Source organism: Lampris incognitus, chromosome 10 (assembly GCF_029633865.1).
Source record: "Lampris incognitus isolate fLamInc1 chromosome 10, fLamInc1.hap2, whole genome shotgun sequence".
Taxonomy (NCBI): Eukaryota; Metazoa; Chordata; class Actinopteri; order Lampriformes; family Lampridae; genus Lampris; species Lampris incognitus.
The window spans coordinates 25,864,766-25,888,809 of record NC_079220.1 but is presented as its reverse complement, the minus strand read 5'-3'; the positions used below and the strand labels follow the sequence as shown (position 1 = coordinate 25,888,809).

At 42.4% G+C, this 24,044-nt stretch overlaps 1 protein-coding gene across 3 annotated transcripts in view; it reads left to right on the top strand.

The window, feature by feature from the left end:
* The window catches only part of tmem184a (transmembrane protein 184a), a 31,024-nt gene that overhangs the window by 2,971 nt on the left and 4,009 nt on the right, over positions 1-24,044 (top strand). For all 3 annotated transcript variants that reach the window (XM_056287834.1, XM_056287831.1, XM_056287832.1), the window contains 6 exons: positions 11,525-11,690; positions 12,662-12,752; positions 14,689-14,764; positions 19,491-19,582; positions 22,712-22,881; positions 23,017-23,214. In XM_056287834.1, the coding sequence (XP_056143809.1) occupies positions 11,525-11,690; positions 12,662-12,752; positions 14,689-14,764; positions 19,491-19,582; positions 22,712-22,881; positions 23,017-23,214 (793 nt within the window). The remainder of the gene's footprint in view (positions 1-11,524; positions 11,691-12,661; positions 12,753-14,688; positions 14,765-19,490; positions 19,583-22,711; positions 22,882-23,016; positions 23,215-24,044) is intronic.

The window sequence follows — 24,044 nt, the reverse complement described above, 5'->3', positions numbered from 1 at the left end:
AGGCCGCTACACCACCCGGACGTCGGGATGTATTATTGCACCTCTAACTGCTCTGCCCTGCTAGAAGAATAGACTGTACTGCAAATTGGTGTGCAGTGGACTTCATCTTGAAACCATTATCCAAGGTGCAGCTCTGTGTTGCTCAGGTCAGAATTATGGAGAGACTTTAAGGCCTTTTTTTTTCTTTTTTTTTAGCCATTCAAACAAAAAAGTATAACATCAGTCCACAGTCTGCTTCACTTCATAAGGGGATGACATGTGTTACGCTCCCACCCTTCACAGTGGTGCGGTTTTAATGTGCTGCCACAAATGGGCATGCAAACCATATGTATACTTCCAATACAGTGAACCTGAAGTTGAGCAATAGCATCCATTCACCTGCTCCTCCAATTAGATCGTTCTCATGCCCCAGTAGTGACTGAAAAGGGCAAGGTCTGTCACTAGAGCATGAACTTTTCAAGAGTGAATATACATCACACACTCCAAATTGAATGAGTCAGATTTGTGTATTTTGGTCTGAATTTCTAATGCAGTCCCCACTACAGATTCATTTACTCTTAACATTCACTCTTGAACCATTCGTCCAGAGAAATTGCACTTGACAAATTTGTCAGAGTTCGCCTGTCTTGGATCCAGACCTACCATGTCATTAAAAATGATAAGTCAGGCAGAACTTCGAAGGTACTGTAGATAAAAAGAAGCCCGGGAACATTGCCTCAATTAATGATGCTTAGAAACTGCTCTGCCTCTTCATCCCTTCACAATTAGACCATTCCAATCGGCTCAGTCTGGTTCTTGGATAATACTGTGCTGACTAAAGCATCTCCCATCAATTAACGCATGATTCACTTCATGCTACCTTGCGTGAAGGAAAAGTTGCACCCTTGATAGACTTCCCATATACTTAGCAACAGCCGTATACTGTTTTATATTTACAATATAAAGCAGGTTGAAGTGTAAAATGTAATGTTAGGCTGACATTATCATTAGATGTAGCCCACAAAGGACATCAATATTTCCTACCAGCGATATGATAAACATATCAGTCTGCAAGGGAAAATCAATATAGCTGGACCACATACATTTGTCACTGCTGTATATAACTGCTTCCCATGTCACCCTTAACTGAGCATTTACTGGAAACGTAAATTAACACGAATAACATGTCTGTTGTTGAATTGATTTACACATGTTAAACATGTGTGACTCACCTCTGTTTATTATCAGTAATGGTATAACAGTTAAATGATGTATATTTCATTTTATGCTCCAGATGATGATGGTGATGATGACTTTATTTTAACAGAATCATCAGTTTGTTAAATGCCAGCCATACATTTTAAGCATATCCCAGTCTGTGTCCATAAACCCCTGATGACTATCAGAATGAGGGATAATAGTCACACATCTTGCTGTCATTTTGCTTGCTGTCACATTTGGATACTGGCCATCATGCTTGAGATCACATAAGCAGAATTTCGTATGCATGTTGTCTTTGAGGTGAGACCCCAGCTAATTTTTACAAAGGCATGCCAGTCACAATGGTAAGCCCCCCCCCCCCCCAACCCAGCTATTCTGCGTCATGCACCCAATTCTGGTCCCGTTTGTCAGCCACCAAGTACCATCAACACCCAACCATTCAGTCAAAGATGAATATGAGCTGTTAATGTATTGCTAAAGGTTAGCGGAACAAATTTCATTGTGAATCCTGAATTTAGTATTCAGCACCTGCCTGCTTGTTTGGTTTGTAGGCTGTTAGTAGAGCTTCAAGTGGTGTAAACCGTTACACTTTAAAAACTTCCTCTGTTGGGGCGTCTGGGTATCGTAGCGGTCTATTCCATTGCCTAGCAACACAGGGATCGCCGGTTCGAATCCCTGTGTTACCTACGGCTTAGTCGGGAGTCCCTACAGACACAATTGGCCGTGTCTGCGGGTGGGAAGCCAGATGTGGGTATGTGTCCTGGTCGCTGCGCTAGCCCCTCCTCTTGTTGTTGGGGGCGCCTGTTCATAGGGGAGGGGGAACTGGAGGGAATAGCGTGATCCTCCCATGCGCTACATCCCCCTGGTGATACTCCTCACTGTCAGGTGAAAAGAATCAGCTGGCGACTCCACATGTATCGGAGGAGGCACGTGGTAGTCTGCAGCCCTCCCCGGATCATCAGAGGGGGTGGAGCAGTAATAGGGACTGCTCAGAAGAGTGGGATAATTGGACGGGTACAATTGGGGAGAAAAAGGGGGAAAAGAAAGAGAGAGCAAGAGAGACTGGCTATTTTGCAGGTGAGCTGAAACACTTAATAACTTCTTGTATGAAGTCATCTGAACAGATGTAGTTGTACTGTATGCTCATGGCTCTGAATTCAGTAAGGGTTCCATTTTTAAAAGGAAATTTCCTACTTTGCCTTGCTGTTTCACTTATCCGTGTTGCCTGATATGGAAAAATATGATTTAGAGATTAATCTGACAGATATTGCAGTTGACATAACTTGAAGTCTAATTTGCAAATCGTTGACTCCTGCCATACTTTCCTTGATGTGGTTTGCAACACGATCCCTAAGTCAATGATAAGAGAGTGGATAATGTTTGTTCTAAACGTGGTTTATGGCTTTAGAGGGGCGTACCTGCCAGACGTGCACTGCTTTAGTCAGTGGTTGTGTATATTATAAAACACCGTATTAATGTTTACCTCATGGCTTTTGTGACATACTCATTGCATAATTTTATATTTTGATATCCATTATTATGAGTACCTGTTTCGCATGAAATCATTTTACCTTTCTCAGCTAGGGGGGAGGTTCAGTAATTTATACAGTATACCCTCAGATAATTAACTAATTTTCTGAATTAAAGCCGAAAAGAATTCACTTTTTTTTTCTTTTTTTTAAATTTTATTATTTTCTAAGGAAATCCAATGCGGGCGGCACGGTGGTTAGTGCGGTCAATTCACACCAAGAAGGTCCTGGGTTCGAGCCCCAGGGTAGTCCAACCTTGGTGGGTCATCCCGGGTCGTCCTGTGGAGTTTGCATGTTCTCCCCGCGTTTGCGTGGGTTTCCTCCGGGGACTCCAGTTTCCTACCACAGTCCCGAGACATGTACTAAGTCAGGTGAATTGGCTGTACTAAATTGTCCCTAGGAATGTGTGTGTGTGTGTGTGTCTCAGCCCTGTGATGGCCTGGCTGCCTGTCCAGGGTGTCTCCCCGCCTGCTGCCCAATGACTGCTGGAATAGGCTCCAGCATCCCCGCGACCATGAGCGCAGAATAAGCGGTTAAGATAGAGGATGGATGGAAATCCAATGCAAATCTCACTTTGGTTACAGTGTTGGTTGAAAGTGTAAGGCAAATTGATGTGGAAACCACCCAGAACAGGTCAGGCTAACTACACAATTTGTTTAAATGGAGCTTTGCTATCTCCTATGTTTGCCGTAATGATTTTTTTTCCTTACTTCCTTAGTTTCCTATTTTTTTTTGTTCCTATTTCCTGCCATACTTGAGCACAGCACAAGCCTTCTGAATTCCCTGCCACAAAATAAATGCTTTTGTCTGCTTTTGAATTCATAACTTCTCCTCTGTAAAAATACATTTCCCTTCCAGCCTGAAAGCAGTCCTCATCTTTCTGTCTTTAAAAAAACATTTGATTGTGATGATCACTAAGTCAAAGTGGCAGTCTGGAGGATTTCCCTTGTCTGTTCAAGTAATATCTTTCTCTAGTTGACTATCTTTGATGCTCTCAGGTTGGTCCACCAGAAAAGATGTTCCTCTATCTTTTCTGGTGGATCAACCACTGCTGACTGAAGAAAAACGCATCAGTTTCTGTTATGGTTCATTAACACGGCTTGGAATTTATTTTTTTTTGCAGAAAGTGTCATGCTAACACCTTTATTTAAAATGCAAAGGCTTTCATGAATTGCGAGTGAACTGAACCATTATGGTTTTACCATAGTCAGTGATAGATGGATAGATACTTCTCCTGGATCGCCACCTTGCCTTGGTGGAGAAGCTTGCATGTACCAATGATCTTAAGAGCTATGCCGTCTAGAGCTTGGCTCCTGGTAGGGTCATCCAAAGCGGATAGGTCAAGGGGAGTGGTTCGCGACGAAGCACGATCCAACAAAGACCTCAACAACAGAACTGGCAGAAGATGTCTTCGGGTCACAACAGCAGTCATGGTGAATGAAGGCTGCAACAGAGGGTGGTCCCCAATCGTCTTGGTCCTCCATGCCATTGGACTCTGGCCACCCCCTGCCAAGAACCGTGTGGTGGCTGCAGGCGCATCAGCCTCTCCACGTAAAAAGTCATCACATGCAGGTGTCCTCCCATTATGTGGCTCCAGGATTGGCCTCTACACCCACCTGAAGACCCACAGGGAGGACGGTCATACTCGACTCTGACTGACCGCCAGTGATGATGATGAGAGATGGTAATGAAATGGACAGTCATTCATGTGAAAAGTTTTAGATAATCACTTTAATCCTCCAGTAGAATAGTACAGTGTCAAAACAACATGATTTGAAGGACTTGATTTTGTCTTTGCCGATGCTCTTTACTTCTGAGTGATACAATATTAAGGCGGACTGCAATTTGATTCCTTTCTAACCCTTAAATATGAGAAAATACCACCAGGATCTTGTCATTTTCTCTCTCAGAGCTGAGAATGGTTCATCTGCTACCCCTCTGATGGGGCCTTCTTTGTTACCTTGGGTAAACTATTGTCATCTGCTGGAATTGCCTGGGGTTGTCTTAGAGGATCTGTTTCAAGTACTAGTTCAATACATAATCTTACTTGCATATCTTGCTCCACTGGCATACTCTGCCGTAGGCTGCTTTTTAATGAAGCACTAGCTCTTTTTACACAGAGATCCCACACTACTGCTGTAATGAAGACCCCGTCTTTATGCCAGCTTTGTTTTTTTGTTGTTTTTTTTTTTGTTTTGTTTTTCTTTTTTTTTTACACTGAGCGAAACAGTGGCGGCATAGTGCCACCCCAGTATGGGATTTTTACATAGCATGCCGGTATTCTGGAAGCAGCGGCATGACCACATGTAACACAACAGCATCGGCATCTAGTGTGACATATAACATACATGGAGGAGAAGTTGAAGAGAAGTGGTTCGAGGCAGAAAGGCGTGTGGACCTTAGACGCCATAGATGGAAATGTTTGGGTCTTCTGAGTCGATTCAGGCTGGTTTCAGAAAACAGAACGCGGAGGACGGTGAGACCACACGGGCCCATGTTCTGGTCTAATGTACTCAACAATTTGATGAAAATGAGTGGTGGAGTCATTTTCGTATGTTGTGGGACACTTGAAAGGATAGTGTGTCTATATAAGGGTTACATGTACAGTATAGACAATATGTACAGTTGGTTGTATGTACAATATAAAAGTAATCCGGACAACATGGGAGGCTCAGTTTGTGCAAGAATGAGCCCTGCAAATGGGAGGGTAGTGAGACAGTGCAATAATGCGTAGTGCTGAATTAAACACGTCCTGTTCAATAAGTTGTTTTTCAGATTGGAGTGAGTTCAAACCACTGTGAATCAGATCATTATGCACATCCTACATTATGGTTACAAGAACAGTGTCACTGACTTCTTTTATACATCAAACTCTGGTTAAGACAACTGATCAGTGTGCAGCAACATGTGGCGAGATGGAGAATGTGTTTGCAAATAGCATGTTTACCTTTAATAGAGCATGTTATCCAAAGGAATTGAATCAAGTGCAACTGGACTTGGTTATATATCCGTGAAGACGTTTCGCCTCTCATCCAAGAGGCTTCCTCAGTTCGTGCCTTTCTGACTAGACCAAGCTAGTCTGACTGGCTGGTGATGAAACTCAGATATTTAGCCTAATAGAGCATGGTTTGCACAAAATGTTGTACTCGCTCGTATTTCTAAGCAAATAACAGTTTTTATTAAGGTACATTACACACATCAGAAAATATAATTATTCTTATTGTACAGTGTAAACATATTTAATAGTAATCTATTTGGTCCATGACAGGGTGAACACACCTTGTGGTGCAGATCGGCCCTTGTAAAGAAGACTTGTGTAGTTTGTTATGACTGATGCAAGCATGATTGTGAATGAATAAAACAAACTGAAGGGATAAAGTAAGGTGTTTTATTGTATAAAAAAGCTTTGTGCATAGAAAAAAAGCAACCAAATTGAAAACGAAGTTGGAAATTGTAGTGCACAGGGGAAAAAAGTAACAATAAAAGAAGGCAAATTAAACAGTGAATATATATTTACAAGGAACGGCATTGTTTAACAGTGCAAATAACAAAACCGCTGCAACACGTGCAAAAGTATAAGCCACAACACGTATAACTGCAATCAGTTCAGCTGTTTGGGGGAGGAGGAGGAGGAAGAAGGTGCGTAGAGGGAGTCATGTCTGTTAGAAGCCCTGTTTGTTGGTGTGTACCTCTTGTGGGTGTGTTTTGTGTGCAGAGAGAACAAGACAGTGTCTCTCTTCCTCTACCTGCCTTTTCTCTAGGTGTGGAGCAGCTGGAAGAAATTAAATTAGCCGCTTGAATAAAAGGGGACTTGACGAGTAGTGAGCATCAGATACTCTAAAGCCCGACAGCCTGCAGCAGCACAGTGTTTTGGGTTTTTTTCCATTCATTTCTCCCAGGATGTTTTTCCCCCAGCATTCTGTTTTGTGTGTTGTTATTCAGTTTGTTATTTTAGTTTGGGTTGGAGATTTCTGGTAGTCCAGTTATCGGGTTTTGTTTCCGGTTAAGCTTAGTTTACTTTTGACTTTTTGGTAGTTTTGAAAGAAGCCAGTTATTTTTGTCATTGTACAGGTTACAATGAAATATGTTCTCTACATGTAACCCGTCCTATAGGAGCAGTGGGCAACTGCAGCGCCCGGGGACCAACTCCAGTTCTTCTTTCCATTGCCTTGGTCAGGGGCACAGACAGGAGCGAAGAACTGGGTTTGCTGGCCCATTGTGTGGTTGGCCCAGTTTCTTCCCCATCTTGTGTTCTCTTTGTCCACGCTCTCCAACTCCTTTTGTTTAATTTCTATTGCATTTTTAGTTTTGTTTTTTTTTTCCTTAATAATAATTACTTGTTTTCTTGGTTACTTGGTTACTTAGTGGTTGTGGCGTCCTTTAATATGTTTTGATCTCCAGTAGAGCCTTGAGTTGTTGAGAGGCCATAACAGTGTTGTCTGTGTGATGGAGGTTGTTGTTGTAGTGTGGTGGCAGTGAATAGCTGACTTTGGGGTGCAGGAGTGGGGTGCTGTTGTGTGGGTGTTTGGTGCTATGGTGTGGGAGCTGGCATGCATGAAGTCAGGTCCCGAAGAAGTGAGGTCTGACCCTACATCTCATGCTGAATGTCTCGGAACATGTTGCCGAAGACATTCATCTAGTCTGCCCGCTTCATTGTTGACCTCCCGTGCCTCTCCTCAACTGCTCTTCATGGGCCCTTTGCCTTTCCATCCAAAGGATAGCCCTCTCCTCCTCTTCACGGTCCATTGCCAGCGATAGGTTCTTTATTTCTTTAGTCACAACTGGGCTTTCGTTAATTTCTATCTTTTCTGTGACTGCATGTATTCTAGAGAACAATAGCACACAAGCACCATTAGTGAGACGGCTCTTTATGGACAAACACTCGTGAAAAAAAAAACATTAATCATGAACAAAAATAAGTTTATACCTGATTGATCATGAGGCACAGAGTCAGCGTTTTTGTTTTTTGTGTTTTTTGTTTTTTTTGCTGTTGTCTGCTTTGCTGCTGCAGGAAGGGAACGCAGCAGGATCAGTATCAGCAGGAGCTGGCTCCTCCATGTTGCTCAGTAGAGAGACTGGCTTAGCAGAGTGGCTGGTCCCCATATCGAATGGCAAAAGTCAAAATATGGCCATTCTAACCATCCTCTACCACTCATGCTATTATGGTCATTGACCTGGTAGAATTTTTTGCGCAAGCTGTTGCGTTTACCCATCACCTGTGCCTTGTCGTGGGCAAAGCTGCACTCTTGAAGTGGTTTTGCCAGCCTTTCTAATAACGGGCCATCCTTTACCGTCCCTGTTGTATGACAGTTTATCTCATACTGTGCTCAGAGGGTTAGGAGCCCCCGGACCTCGTTGTCCCCCCAATTTGTACACATTGTCAAGAGTACTCTCATCATTTCCCTCTCAAATGTCTTAATCTGGTGGATATGCCTGTATCTGACCATAAAGCTGTCATTTTCATTGTTCCACTACAGCTCGCTATTCCTAGTCACTATCCTAAAACACGCTCTCGCATTCTCAACACTGTCTCTGTGGTTAAATTATGTGATGTTTTTAATTAATCATCCTTTAATCCCTCTTTATCCCCCTCAATCCAGATGCACTGTTAAATTCATTCAGTGGTCAGTGCCTATCCATCCTCAACCAAATTGCACCATTTAAAACTAGGAAACAAAAACCAAATACCCTCCCCTGGCTGAATGATCACACACTCATGCTCTTAGAAGACTCCGTAGTAAATCAGGAAGACAATGGAAGGTGAACAAGTCCGAATTAGCACATATTACCCTTAAAAGCAGATGTTAATTTACCAGAAAGCGGTTAAGGATGTGAGATCAGCTTACTTCCCTGAACTATTATCAAGAAATAACCACAATCCTAAACTTCTCTTTAGGGTAATTGATCCTGTTATTAATGGTCCCTCCACTTCTATTTTTGAACCTGATGAGTTGTCTGAAAAAAATCTCACTCATTTTGTAAATAAGGTGGAGAATATCAGGTCCAAAATCCAGCCGGGCTCTTGCATTCGTTCCATTCCCCATGTTAATTCTGCCTCTTTGACCCAATTTCAAGCAATTACAATTTCAGTGTTAGAGAGTACAGTCTCCAATATGAACTCCTCCTCCTGCATCTTAGACATCAGTCCCCATAAGCTGCATAAGGCGGTATTTTCAAGTATCTTTTCTATATACATGCTGCCCCTTGGCCAGGTCATTCAAAATCACGATGTGCTCTACCATTTTTATGATGATGACACTCAGTTATACATGCCAGTGTAACCCACAGATCCCAGTGCCCTAGCAAATCTCACAATTTGCCTCTCTGACATTAAATCCTGGAAGTCCGAAAATTTTCTCAAGAAGGTCAAGAGCAAGAATGGGTCAAGAACAGCAAGAAGGTCCTGGATTCAAACCCTGGGGTTGTCCAACCTTGGAGGTCATCCCAGGTTGTCCGCTGTGTGGAGTTTGCATGCTCTCCCAGTGTCTGCAGTGGGCTTTCTCTGGGCGCTCTGGTTTCCCCCACCATCAAAAAGACATGCATGTTAGGGTTTATACTCCTGTCTGTGCCCCTGACCGAGGCATGGCGAGACGAACTGGAGTTGGTCCCCGGGTGCTGTACAGCGGATTCCCACTGCTCCTAGCTACACAGCTAGGATGGGTTAATGCAGACTGTAATTTCCCCACAGGGTTCAATAAAGTATCTCAAAATAAAAAAAAATAAAAAACAAAAATCAAAATATTCAATGCTAACCTCAGTTTTAATAATAAATTTAAACATGTTAAGTCATGCTTTCTCCAGCTCAAGCTGATCTCCAAAATTAGGACATTTTTGTCAATTACCGATCTGCAAAAAGTTGTACATGCTTTTATCTATCCTCGGCTTGTCTATTGTAATGCACTTTATTCTGGTATCAGCAAGGGCTCCCTCCACCGTCTGCAATTGGCTCGACTCATTACAGGGACAAAGAGGCATGATCATATCACTCCTGTGCTTGCCTCCCTACACTGGCTTCCTGTTATATTTCGAATTGATTTTAAAAAATTATTGCTCACTTTTAAGGCTTTAAGTGGTCTTGCTCCTACATATATTTGTGATTTATTGACCTGGTATATGCTCCCTTGACCATTAAGATCCACAGATGGAGCCCTGCTGGTTATTCCCAGGTCTCAGTTGGTTACAAAGGGTGATTGGGCTTTTGCTGTTAGAGCCCCCACACTATGGAACTCTCTTCCTATCGAGCTGAGACAAACCAAGTCTATAGCTTCTTTTAAATCTCGTCTTAAAACTTTTTTTATTTATGAAATGCTTTTACAAATGTTTGATATTTGTTTTTATTTACTTATACTGTTTTCATTTTTACTCATTCTTATTTGGTCTTTCTCTTATTGTTGCCTTGTCAGGTTTTATTTCTTTTTAAAGCACTTTGTTAACATTGTTTTAGAAAAGTGCTATTTATATAAAGTTATTATTAGTTATTATAGCGTTAGCATCCTGGTAGCTTTAGGTTGGCTGCTAGCTGCTTTTTAAATCCCCCCGTGGTGGGTCACACATAACTCATCATCAAAATCTCTCACCCCTGTCCCGTCCTGCCGGCTGTCCCTTTTATGCAGACGTTGATTTGGCTCTGTGACTACCTCCACTGCCGACTTAACGCCGGAACAACAATGTCCCCCCTTTTGTCTTCATATGTTTTACACAGAACAGTGAGGCAGAATAATGGCACAACATTCCCACCTTGAACAGGCTGTGTAAAAAGCCCTGCTGTGATCGGAATAGTCAAGCCAACCTTTTGTCAGATTTCATTGATTATTCTTCATATTTGCCTGGATAGTTCCCCTGGGTGTTAAAAGAAGAAAAATTAGAGATAGAAGTCTTTAATAGCAATTCCTAAGGTCTGGGAATATCTATAGTCTTCCAACATAGCGAGTTTAAAGCTCCATATTATAAGATGGAACCATGACCACCTCTTATTTCAAGTTAATGATCGGGCGGCTGCATCTGGATCTAGTTGTAGGTCTTTGCTGGTTAGTTCAAGGACATGCGAGATGAATTGAATGCATTGATAAGGTTGTTCTGGTCAAAAAACATTGGCTCATCTGCCATGAACCATACACCAGTATCACAAAATGGTGTATGATTGACGTGTCGTGTTTAGGCAGATTACCTGTATTCTTGGGCTCACTTTGTTGTGAACTCTGTAGGAAATGCTTGACCTTTGCTTTAATGATTTTATTTTATTTCATTTTTTAATTCCCTGGGATATCTACCAATGTTGTGTTATAGACCATTTGATTCTGTTCTTGTTGATATGTACAATGAAAAAAAAGGTCAAAATGTAGAATGCAGCATTAACTCACAGCTACTCTGACAAATCCTAAATCATTGTTAGGTGGCTAAACGTTGATTACAATCATCCTTGGCACATTTCATGAATTATTTTTGCCATCTTCTTTCAGTGATGGCGCGTGGGAAGTGTGAATCTTCGTTTATGTAAAAAATAAGTTTTATCATTTTAGCTGCTATAAGATGGTGCATGTTTTCCATAAAAACTGAATGTGGTAGGAGAAATGAGTTAATTTTCATGTTTTCCACATACGAAGAAGAATCTGAAAGGAATTACCATAAACCTTGGGTCTATATTGCACTGTTTGCCAAGATCAAGGAAAATTCATAAAAGTTGATCTAGGTGGCTGAAACGAGAAATTTTGCATTGCTTTCATTTCGCTGCCAATCGTATTTATTTTATTTTTAAAAAAATAAATTAATATGCTTTATTTGTTCTTTCGTTCCAGATCTATACACACCTTCGGTCTTACACGGTCCCCAATGAGCAGCGTTACATTATCCGCATCTTATTTATTGTGCCAGTCTACGCCTTTGACTCCTGGCTTAGCCTGCTCTTCATCAGCAATGATCAGTACTACGTCTACTTCGACTCAATTCGAGACTGCTACGAAGGTAACTATTGTAATGTCCCCCCACCCGACTCCTCTAGGGTTCCCTGCCCGATGTTCCCTTGGTCAGAAAGTCAGATGGGTGCAGATAGGTTACCAGGTTTAAAAGAACTGACCAGACAAGTTTTCCTCACCCGCCTTTGTTTCGGCATTGGGAGACATCTTTGTTTGGGGGGTATTGGTTGTCAGGAGGTGTAATTTCAGCTGTTTCCATTTTGGTTTGGTGGTTTCATAGATGTCTTTTGTAGAAGCCAGAAAATGGCTTGTTTTTATGTATATATATATATATATATATATATATATATATATATATATATATCAGATGTTTGTTTTTTTTTATTATTATTATTATTATTTGTTTTTGAAGCCATTCTTTCATTCATTGAACCTTTTCATGTTCTGGAAATTGCTGCTAAAACTGCTTTACTGAAATTAGTTACTCAAGCTGTGAGGAACATTACCACTGACAGAGGTGACTCTAATGCTAAATGAATTGTAATTTTCCTACTTGTAATGAGCGAGAAAGAGAGAACAGTAAAAGGTATTGCATTTAATTGATTAGTTTTGTGGGCCACATTTATGGCTGGTTGACATTACACATTGTCAGAAAGGAGAGAAACTGTGGAATCTCACCAGCACCTACAGCTAAGACATAGTAAACCTGCTTGTGAAAGCACACCATCTGCATTAGCTTCATTTAAGCCCTCTTTAAATAGCAACAAAGGATTAGGAAGGGATTCTCTGGACAACAACCATTGGGACCAGCTTAATATAAGAACTAGAACATTTATAGTCCAAAAATGTTGAACTAATTATTTCCCATTCCATGACAATTCCATTTTTGTCCATTCAAAATTATTTCCATTTGTAAGGGGATAAATTATTCAGAGTAATGTGAACTTATTTTATGATTTTGAATCACAGCATAATACAATTGCTTTATATCTCATGAAGTAATTCTTCTCTCTTTTACAGCATTTGTCATTTACAATTTCTTGAGTCTCTCGTTCGAGTACCTCGGAGGGGAAAGTGCAATCATGTCTGAGATCCGAGGGAAACCAATACAGTGAGTGCTCCCATAGTAGTCCTCCACACTACTGAGACACATTAAGTAGCCCCAAAGCGTCCCCTCACTGAAGGCTTTTCCATGCAGTCTCCTTCTGCTTTTCATACCATATATATTTCACATAGGCTCAATCAGTACCCAGTATGTTAAAAATGCCTTGTCTCCGGTAGCCTCTTTTCAGCCTGACAGTAGATATGGTCATGGTGTAATGGTTTAGTTTTGATTTTCTAGCTGGCCAAAGAACAGCTCAATATGTACACATCAAATGATCCTTTTTAATTGAAACACTAGAGTGAGCACAAGAAAGATGACTGATAATTGAAAATTCTCTTTTACTTATTTTGTGAAAATATGTAAATTTGCACTTGATACCAATGACATAAATTTGCAATTGATTTTACAACTTTGCTTGCATGCCCATGACTTGTGGGTTATATTATGTGCAAAAGCCTCAAGCACACAATTAAAGAAAGCTGTTTGTCAAAGCAGGTTTGTAATTAACAACCTTTTAATGTTCGCTTCCATTATGAGCTGACATTTTTACCAGACATGCTTGAATTTTTTTGAATCAGCCAACCTTAGCCGATTTGCACAAGCACAGTAGGGGTAAAGGAAATGTGACCTGGAGAATGAATACACAACACAGCCAATTTTTATTTTAACTATTGGTTAAAACTATTAAACTATTGGTTTGTTTAACTATTGGTTCAAACAGATGTATATAATGAAATCAAATATCATATAAACCTCTGATAGAAATGTAAAATTGTTGAATTTATCAATTTCATGAATCTGTAAATAAATTTGCACTGCTTTATTAAAAGTGTCATTAAAGAAGAAAAAAAATTTGCTATGTACCTGTAAATCCAAATCATCTGTGTAGTTTCCCTGAGATATCGTATGACACAAGTTTGCTTGTGTATCATTTGAGTCCCTTTACTGCCCCTGTCTCAAGTGACATTTGCCCAACAGGGCGCATGTTGAATGGTTTCAGGTCTATTAAGAGACAAGACGGTACCCTTTTCTTCCTTAATACTGGAAACTAAGCCCCCCCCCCCCCCCCAGGAAAGGTATCAGAATACAGCACATTATATATGCATGGGGAGTTTTACTACATAGTATGTAGAGCAGCCATGCTACAAGCATGTATTTGTTCCTGTCTAGTTTATACCAATAGATTCTGAATTGCACTTAAGAGTACAGCTCTGAGATACTGTCAAAAGTAGGGACTGCATTGGGCGTCCGGGTAGCATAGCGGTGTATTCCGTTGCCTACCAACACGGGGATAATCGGTTCAAATCCCTGTGTTACCTCCGGCTAGGTCGGGCGTCCCTACAGACGCAGTTGGCCGTGTCTGCGGGTGGGAAGCCGGATGTGTCCTGGTTGCTGCACTAGCACCTCTTCTGGTCGGTCGGGATGTCTGTTCGGGGGGGGGGACTGGGGGGAATAGCGTGATGCTCCCATGCGCTACGTCCCCCTGGTGAAACTCCTCACTGTCAGGTGAAGAGAAGTGGCTGGTGACTCCACATGTATCGGAGGAGGCATGTGGTAGTCTGCAGCCCTCCCAGGATCAACAGAGCTGGTGGAGCAGCAACCAGGACAGCTCGGAAGAGTGGGGTAACTGACTGGATACAATTGGGAAGAAAAAGGGTTGGGGGGATCCAAAAAAAAAAAGTGTCTGGTTCTCCAAGAAAAGGTAGATAGGGGTATTGCTAGTTAAAGACAAAACACAGGTTTAAAATAAAGCTAAAAAAAAAGGGGGGGGGCTGCATATTGTGCGTTACACTTGGATGGAAAAATGCTTGAACCTGGTTCAACCGAGTAGTGATAATATAGTGTGTGTGGTTTGTGTTTCAGTACTCTCTGCAAAACTATGTATTCATGTTGTTACATAGACAAGGCATGTTCATCACATCATGTTCTGTTGTATCCATAGGTCAAGCTGTCTGTACGGCACCTGCTGCTTGGTTGGAATGAGCTATTCTATTGGCTTTTTAAGATTCTGTAAACAGGTGAGTTTCAACCTCCCCCGATCTAAACTCAGATTCCCCATCAGTCCAATGAAATGAATTTGACTCGCTATGAAGATATGAACAAATCAAACTTTTGATTTGAAAAATGCCACAATGTTTGTAATTTTCTATTTTATAGAGATTGCTAGGCTGTTTTTGAAATAAGTGACAGCTATTATAATTGGCTGTCTACTGTTCGGAGGATGACGCCGACTGGATAAAAAAAATGGAAAACAAAAAGCAATTTAGGCCGGGTGACTCCTGCTTTTTAATAAACACGAGGAGATGATATGAGCTGTCAGCTCAATGCTCCCCTTACCGTATCTTGGGATGCTGCAGAAGCTCCGAGTCTAACACTGATGGAAATTGGAACTGAGAGGAAAGTCTCGAAAACAGAGAATAGATGATGAAATGAACTTTTTCCCCCCCCTCTAAACAGAAAGTGATAAACACTCAGCGTGCTTTGACAGGACTCCTACGGGAAACATTTTCAGACTTAACACCTTGCCGTTCCCTCCGGTCCCGCTGTTAAAAACGATCGTGTAAGCTGTTTTTCCTGTCTGTGAGAGGACAACTCTGAAGCTATCAGTACCAAGGATTTCAAAGAGTATTCCCAATGAGGGGTTCCAGCATTTCCGGGGATGTATGGCTCATCCCCATGGAGGGACTTGTAAAAAAAATGACCAAGCAGGTAGTGTCTGTGATGTCTAAAATGTCTACCATGTGCCAGAACAATGCGAGTTAGACTCATATCTTTTCAATTCAGTGGGATGTCAGCCTCACTGTTGTTCATTCAGACCTCGATCCAAGTCATTTCAAAAGATGTTTAATACCATTTCATCAGTCAAGGCCGATGCTATCGAGTTTATTAAAATGAAATCGGTAGACTGCTCAGCCTGCAGATTGGAAAGGTAAAACAACGGCACATCTTTACAGTTAGAATATTCCACCATGACAGTACAGTTGTGCATGCCTGTACACAGTAAGACCAACTATGTGATTACATATTCCTTAATGTTTTTCCTCTAGAAAATGTTGAAGCAATGCATGATTTAGCACAAGTCTACTGATGGCCAAATAAGTTTGCACATACTTGGAATTGATGGTGAGGTATCAGGAACAATTTATTGTCATATCTATCATGTACTTGCATACCCAAAAGAAACAAAATTTCATTTCACCCAGCCCACAGCAGTGCAACACAAAAGATAAAAACACACATCCAAAAACGACTCCACCAAAAACATACACAAACAGAGAGAACAAAGCAAAAAAAAATACAGTTAACAACACAGTCCATTCAGTGCAACACAGTCCAAAAATTGCACTGCCCAGAGAACGAACGCCAGCCAAAATTACTGTCAGAACTGCCGGTCTGCATGGGCTAGCAGTTAGCTTAGCCCGTCCCACCTCCGTGTCCTGTCAGACCGCCCTCGGGGCTCCCTCTTCAGGTGCAGCTCCAGGCAGGGCCGTGGTCCCTGGGCCCACAGGACGCAGCAGACCAGCTCCCCCAGCCGATCCAACGCTAGCTCTCCCAGCCAGACACCCTCGACAGCCCCCCCCCCCCTTATGCCACACAACTACACAAACACAGATGCAGACAAAAACACTGCACAGTCGACACGAGGCAAGGCTGCCCGAAGACCGCCTCAGTGTTTTCTCTCGGGTGCAGCTCTGAGCAGGGCCGTGGTCCCTGGGCCCACAGGACGCAGCAGATCAAGCTCTCCTAGCCGATCCAATGCCAGCTCGCCCAGCCATTAAACGAAAAAAAAATATATCAAAGATCAAAATAAAAATGTCACACGATGACACAAACTTAGATGTAGACATGGCCAAAGACACTGCATAGTCGGTACTGGGTGAAGCTGCTGAAAACGTGAGTTAGCGCCACCATCTTCCCACATCCCACATGGTGGTGGGATACTCAATGTAAAGTCCTAAAGGCATCAAGAAAAACATCTTTAAATTGAGAATAATATGTGAAAAAACTGTCCTTGGGTTTTTTTTGAATATCTAAATAACATCTATCTATCTATCGATGATATATATACATATATAGATATAGATATACATATATAGCGGGGGGGTTTTCTTTTTCTTTTTTTGGAAACCGTCAATGGTGTTGATAAAAGTGCTCAACAAATGAGGAGCGGAATACTAAGAGCGGAATATCTTAGTATTTAAATATACATATAGGCATTCAGTGGCAGCTGATGAATGCACAACGCATGAAACAAGCTTGTACTGCTATGTATTAAAGTTTTTTTTTTCCTACATCTATCTTTATGATACTATAAAAATATCTAAATACTAATTACCAGTGGCAGCTATCCAGTACAGGGCGCTGTAAGAGATGAAAGTCTACTTAAATATAATTTAGTTGTATATTGCAAATAATAAATAAAAGTGTTTTTCAGTCTGTGAGCGCCTGTCAGCAGCCATTAAATATTGGTTCCAAATGGTATTTGGTTGATTTCTGTCTGAATACATATACTTCCTGGGTTAGGGGTGCCGGCCAAACGAGACCTTATGTAAGCCCTCAAACATTTGGCGAGCAGGTGACCTGAGGCTGCTGTCTAATTGGTTTCTTCAGATTTTCCATGGGGTGCAGTTCTGTGCAACCCAGACACCCCCACTTTTATTGGCAGTGGATTGGTATTGTTTTAATGTTTTTTTTATCTAATGTGATTGAACAATTCTCATGGCTGTCAATCATGTTCACACCCACCACGACACCTCGTCTTGACTGTCAATTGTCCACCGTCTACGAAACCTGATAAAATCTATAGGCTACATTGTCCTTAATAACGCTGTGACTGTGTGGACATTAAAGCAGCTGTCAGGTGTGCTGCACCAAGGTAAATTTCGCCTTCCCCCCAAATTTTTAACACCAGCCGCCACTACTAATTGCCGAGTAAGGAATCATAGGGTGATAAGTGTATTCATGTACACAATGAAACAAGTTTGAGCAGTCACAAATGGATCATATTGGTATATAGTGGTACTCCACAATATTAACTTTAACCATGATATGTACATACAGTAGTCAATATCAGGTTCTAAAGCACCTGTCTTATACATCTTACTTCCTCCTCTGTTGTACATTATGTGCTGTCCGCCACTTATCACACTTCTTTTACAGTTTAATTAAAGTAAAGGTGATAATGCTGAAAGAATGCCTTTGAAACAGGCAATAAGGAAATGCAATTGGTATTATGTGCACATTGCCCTGATACCTTGCAAAAGAGTGTCAAGTAAGTTTGCAATGGAGCAAAGATGTCATCACGAATGCAGAATGGACAGAATTCTATACACATCCACCATCGCTGTTGGTGTGGTAATCGTTGTGTATGTCTGCCTACAATTTCAGTGAAACTACAGCTTAAATGTTTACTATAGACTCCAGTTCCACCACCGCACCAAACTTTACTTTTACAGTTTCTCTTCGGTAATAATGAAGTTTGTGTTATCTTAGCCAACATACAATGGAGCAGTTAGTTAGATTTATTTATTTGCCCCTTTTTTCTCCCCAACTGCACTTGGCCAATTAGCCCACTATTGCGAGCCATCACAGTTGCTACTCCACCCCCTCTTCCAATCCGGGGAGGACTGCAGACTACCACATGCCACCTTCGATACATCTGTTGTCACCAGCCACTTCTTTTCACCTGACAGTGAGGAGTTTCACCAGGGGGACGCATGTGGGGGGGATCACGCTATGCCCCCCCCACCCACCCCAAACAGGGGCCCTGACCAACCAGAGGAGGCATTAGTGCAGCAACCAGGACACACACCTACATCCGACTTCCCACTCACAGACACAGCCAAAGTTACTTAGTTTTAGTCGGTGCAGGGGAGCCACCTGGAGAGAGGGAGTTTTACATCACATACTATAACATGTATGTCTTTTCAACATGAATTGTCTTGGGAGCGTAGCATATTAAGTCAGTTGTTTCTTTCAATTAGCTAAAGACCATTCACACTTTGAAATCCATAGAGAGGACATGACACTGTGAGATATGTAGGGCAAGCACTAGCAGACTTAGGGTCTTCTAGTGCAGGGTTTAAACAACTCGAAGCAGAAGTATCATACATATCAGCAATATTAATCACTTTTATTTGATCAACACTGATGTCATTTTATCAACTGCCCTTTTTTTTTATCAGCCGTCTTTTTGCAAATTGGTCCTTGGGCTAATTGAGGTGTGCATCCACGGTCTATTACATTGAAGTGCTGCTGCAGGAGGGGGACTTCAGGGCTGCCAGTGTCAAATTGGTTGGCTGAGATTTGAATACATCACACACTGGACACCTCTTTGGACCCCTTTAACATAACACGCGTGTGTCTGTACCCCCTAAACCCTCGCCGTCAACCCAGACAAACTCCATCCACTAGAGTATGGAGACATCATTAACGCAGCTTCCCATCCAGACTTTGAATAAAGGCGACATCAAGAAGAGCATGTGCCTTGAGACTTGTTTTTTTTTTTCCAATTAAGGTCCTATAGATGTCACGCAGCATAGTTGTCAAAGTGTGCTTCACTGTCAGAAGGGGGAAAAAAGTCAGTGGCATGCTCAAATACCCACTTCATTTCAGCAAACAGTTGCAGATGAAGACAGTTTTTGTGTGTCCTATGAAGTGCAAAGCAGATGCTTAAGTGCCCCTTTATGAACTGTTGTCTGTTCTGAATGGCTGTCTCATACTGAATCATATTGTGTTCCCCAGGCAACTCTTCAGTTCTGTGTTATCAAACCCATCATGGCAGTCATCACCATCATCCTGCAGGCCTTTGGCAAATATCACGATGGAGATTTTAAGTGAGCACCATCTTTTTTTTCTCCCCATCTTATTCTTCCCTTTCATTCCATTCCTCATGTGTCTGTCTCCTGCATATATCTCATTGCTAGGAGGCTTTTTTGCACTTTATGTGAACATGGACTACATACAAATATGTGCAATCATGTCACCTCTTCACAGTAGGCTTATAAGAAGTATTCACAATTAAACTTCCAAAAGGAAACAGCTGCCATTTGGATTGTGTGTGTGTGTGTGTGTGGGGGGGGGGGTTACTCTTACAAAATGGGTCCTGGAAGACTGAAAGCCCATCAGAGTTACTTATCAAATAGAGTTGCAAGTTATTTTTGCTCACACAAATGGTGTCTTCAGCTCAGAAATGAATGGTCTCTTGCACCTTATATCTACTGCATAGACACAGTAAAGAGAGCCCTCCGGGGTATTATCACAATAGTGCAAGTGAATAATACTACAGTGTATAAGGTTGATTTTATTTTCTTACAAATGGATGTGTTTTGAATGAAGTCCCTCAGCCTTGGATGTGATTCTGCAGCACTGATGAGAGACTGTAAGATAAAATTTCAGAATTTGAACTTTCACCTTGGGCTATTTTCAGCCATATCATATGGGTGAGTTAGGGGCATCTGGGTGGCATGGTATTCTATTCCGTTGCCTACCAACATGGGGCTCACCAGTTCGAATCCCCGTGTTACCTCCAGCTTGGTCGGGCGTCCCTATAGACACAATTGGCCGTGTCTCCGGTTGGGAAGCAGGATGTGGGTATGTATCCTGGTCGCTGCACTAGCGCCTCCTCTGGTCGGTCGGGGTGCCTGTTCAAGGGAGAGGGGAAACTGGGGGGAATAGTGTGATCTTCCTCTCATGCGCTACGTCCCCCTGGTGAAACTCCTCACTGTCAGGTGAAAAGAAGCAGCTGGTGGCTCCATGTGTGTCGGATGAGGCATGTGGTAGTCTGCAGCCCTCCCCGGATAGGCAGAGGGGTAGGAGCAGCAACCAGGATGGCTCAAAAGAGTGGGGTAATTGGCCGGGTACAATTGGAGTGGGGGGGAATCCAAAAAAAATGGATGAGTTCACAAAACACAATGGACAGTTTAAGTCAAACACTTAAAAGATCTAAAGCCCGGATGATTTATTCAATTTGTCCTTACTACGTATGTACTATATGAGGAGAAATCCTTGAAATAACTCTTGATGAGTTCTTTTCAAATGCTCTTCCCTGCCTCTTAATTTCACTGGAGTCTCTTAGGATTCAGCTGTATGTCAGTGCTTGATCCTAATTTACTCTGAGAGTAGTAAGGAATATCGACAAGGGCCTGCGACAGTTATCCAATCATTAGCTCATACTGCAGCGTTTGAGGACAGGCGTGAATCAAGTGCTTGCACAACCCGCTCCTACCTGCTTTTTATTTCCACCAGGGATCGACAAGAAGATTAGAAGGGAGAGATAACTTTGTTTTGTCATGGCCACATCCTTGAGCTCTGTAGCAGGAGCGTGGTGATTTCCTCTTTGTTTATGTGTGCTTACTGAGCTAGCCATTTTCTCTACAATTGTTAAGAATCATTGGCGTAGTCACAGCTGACGCCCTAGAGACACACACAAATACAAAGAGAGGAAAGGGAGCGCTTTTGTTTCTTGAAATAAGAGAACCATGTGCAATGACGGATGTAGTACTGCTTAACTACTGTGGCTGAAAACACCATCACACTGATAACTGACTGTGTACTTTTCAACTTCATACTCTTTTTGTCATGATGATAATGAGCAAAGTGGAGACAATACAAAATCAGTGTGTTGCCAAAGTGGGAGATACCAACTGGTCTAAGGTTTTTTACTAACAGAGCTTATCATTGGTGGCACATACACATACATGAGTAATTTACCACAGCGGATGATAGTTAGCCAAGACAGGCCCCACATTTTACCAGAAATGGCGGATATGCTGATTTTTCTGCAAAAACAATGTAGTCGGGGCATCCAGGTAGTGTGGCGGTCTATTCCGTTGCCTACCAACACAGGGAATGCTGGTTCAAAGCCCCGTGTTACCTCCGGCTTGATCGGGCGTCCCTACAGCCACAATTGGCTATGTCTGTGGGTGGAAAGCCAGATTTGGGTATGTGTCCCGGTCACTGCACTAGCGCCTCCTCTGGTCGGTCGGGGCGCCTGTTCGGGGGGGAGGGGGAACTGGGGGGAATAGCGTGATCCTCCCACGTGCTACGTCCCCCTGGCGAAACGCCTCACTGTCAGCTGAAAAGAAGCGGCTGATGACTCCACATGTATCGGAGGAGGTATGTGGTAGTCTGCAGCCCTCCCCAGATCGGCAGAGGGGGTGGAGTAGCAACTGGGATGGCTCGGAAGAGTGGGGTAATTGGCTGGATACAACTGGGGTGAAAAAAGACAACCCCCCCCCCCACAAAAAAAAAAAAGTAGTCTACCTACCATTAATAGTAAATACTGGTCGACACCGGCTTTTACATATTTTAGTGCATTATTCTGCATGCTGCTGTTATGCATATTATGTTGTCTGCTTGTAACCAACAATGAAAAAAAAATTCTATTTATCAGATATTATGGTGTTGGGCAATTGGGCTGTTTGGCAATTGCCAGCAATAAAATTTTTCCACACCATGACAAATAAAAAGGTACCATAAAGTGATATCTTCAAACACCGGTAAGAGGTTCCAATAACAAATTCTGACCATCAAAATTTGCTACCATATGGTTATCCTTTCACACAGAAAAAGCAACTCCTCGCGGTCATCACTAGATTACATTAATAAGGGATGACAACCCTCACAGATAACCTACATCCAATCTTAACCACACCTAACCCAGACATAAACTTAGGTGGGAGGACTTGGATGTACACACCATATTGGGTACGAGTCTGTCACCAAACTGTCGCGGGCTTCCCCCAGTGTTTGAGTAGTTCTAAAATGGTCATAATTTTCAATGGATGTAGATTTTGGCGTACCACCGGTATCAGTACTGATACAAAGAAGAAAAAAAAATCCTAACAATACCCAACCTTGTTAAAATGGGGTAAACCAATGATGAAATGGTTATGGATGGAAATGTGTCAAGTCGTAAATGTACCATGGCTGTCCCCACACTTATTCTTTATTCTTCTTTGCAGTGTGAATGGAGGATACCTGTACATCACGATCATCTACAACTTCTCAGTCAGCCTTGCCCTCTATGCCCTCTTCCTCTTCTTCTTCGCGACGAGTGACCTGCTCAGGCCTTATGAACCAGTGCTCAAATTCCTCACTATAAAATCTGTCATCTTCCTATCGTTCTGGCAAGGCAAGTCTCTTGCTCTGCCACCATTTGATATTCTAGCCTCCTCACTGAGAGGTGGTGAATATTCATACAGGGCATTTTTGAAAAATACTATGATTTTTTAAAGTACTTGTGGTGAAATGTTTGCGGTTGTTTTAGGAATGGTTTTGGCTATCCTGGAACGCTGCGGGGTCATCCCCAATGCACTGTTCATCGACGGACAAGAGGTCGGGGCCGGCACAGTAGCGGCAGGCTGGCAGAACTTCATCATCTGTATCGAGATGTTCTTTGCTGCCATCGCCCTCCGCTATGCCTTCACCTGCACGGTGTACCAGGAGAAGACAAACGAGGTGCCAGGTAAGCACTACTGTCTCTAGAGACAGAGAGGACACACAAGCTGTGGAAAGGATCTTTACAACCTTCCCGCCCTTCCTCCCACTTCAACTTTCCCAGAGTATATTGATAGTTTTTTTTTAGGCTTAATTGCCCCTTGTACACTGAATCTGAGCCCAAGCAGTACCAATAATTGCACCACCCTAATCATTTTTTTGTTTTCCAGACAAACCAACTGACAAGCATATATTTTGCATTGTGTTTCTCTGCATCCATCCCATGATAAGCCGCCTGCAATGTATGCATTTTTGCCAGCGTGCTCTATTAAATGCGCACTATTATCAACAGTGTGTGTCAGTCGGGCTTGAGGTCAGCGGAGCCTACCATCTGCTTCAGGCTCTGCATCGTTACTCATGGCGCTTCTGGACACTTGCTAGCACAGCAAAGTGGAGGAAGATGAAGAGGAATTCATAGTCCCGGTATAGTCGGTAGCAAGGAGCTAGATGTACCCCTTTGATGTCAGTATTGTTCATGAGCCGAAGACGGATGGAAACCAAGGGAAAAGCCTTCTGCTGAGATATCAATCACTCTGGCGTTCTTTTTTCCCTCTGCAGGATTCCCATTGTAGCCTTCAGTTGCCACACACAGAAATGCGGAGAACCTCGAAGTGCTGACAAAGTGTGAAACATTTCCATATCAATTGTGTGAGACCAGTCAAAGTGTTCTTTAATCGAGATCCGAATCAAAGTATCTCACGACGGAAAGTCTGTGACTTTTCAGAACAGTTGCCTGTTCTTTATGCCCGAATTGGAAGAAAAATACGTTACTAGCCTGGCTATATTTTCCATCACTCT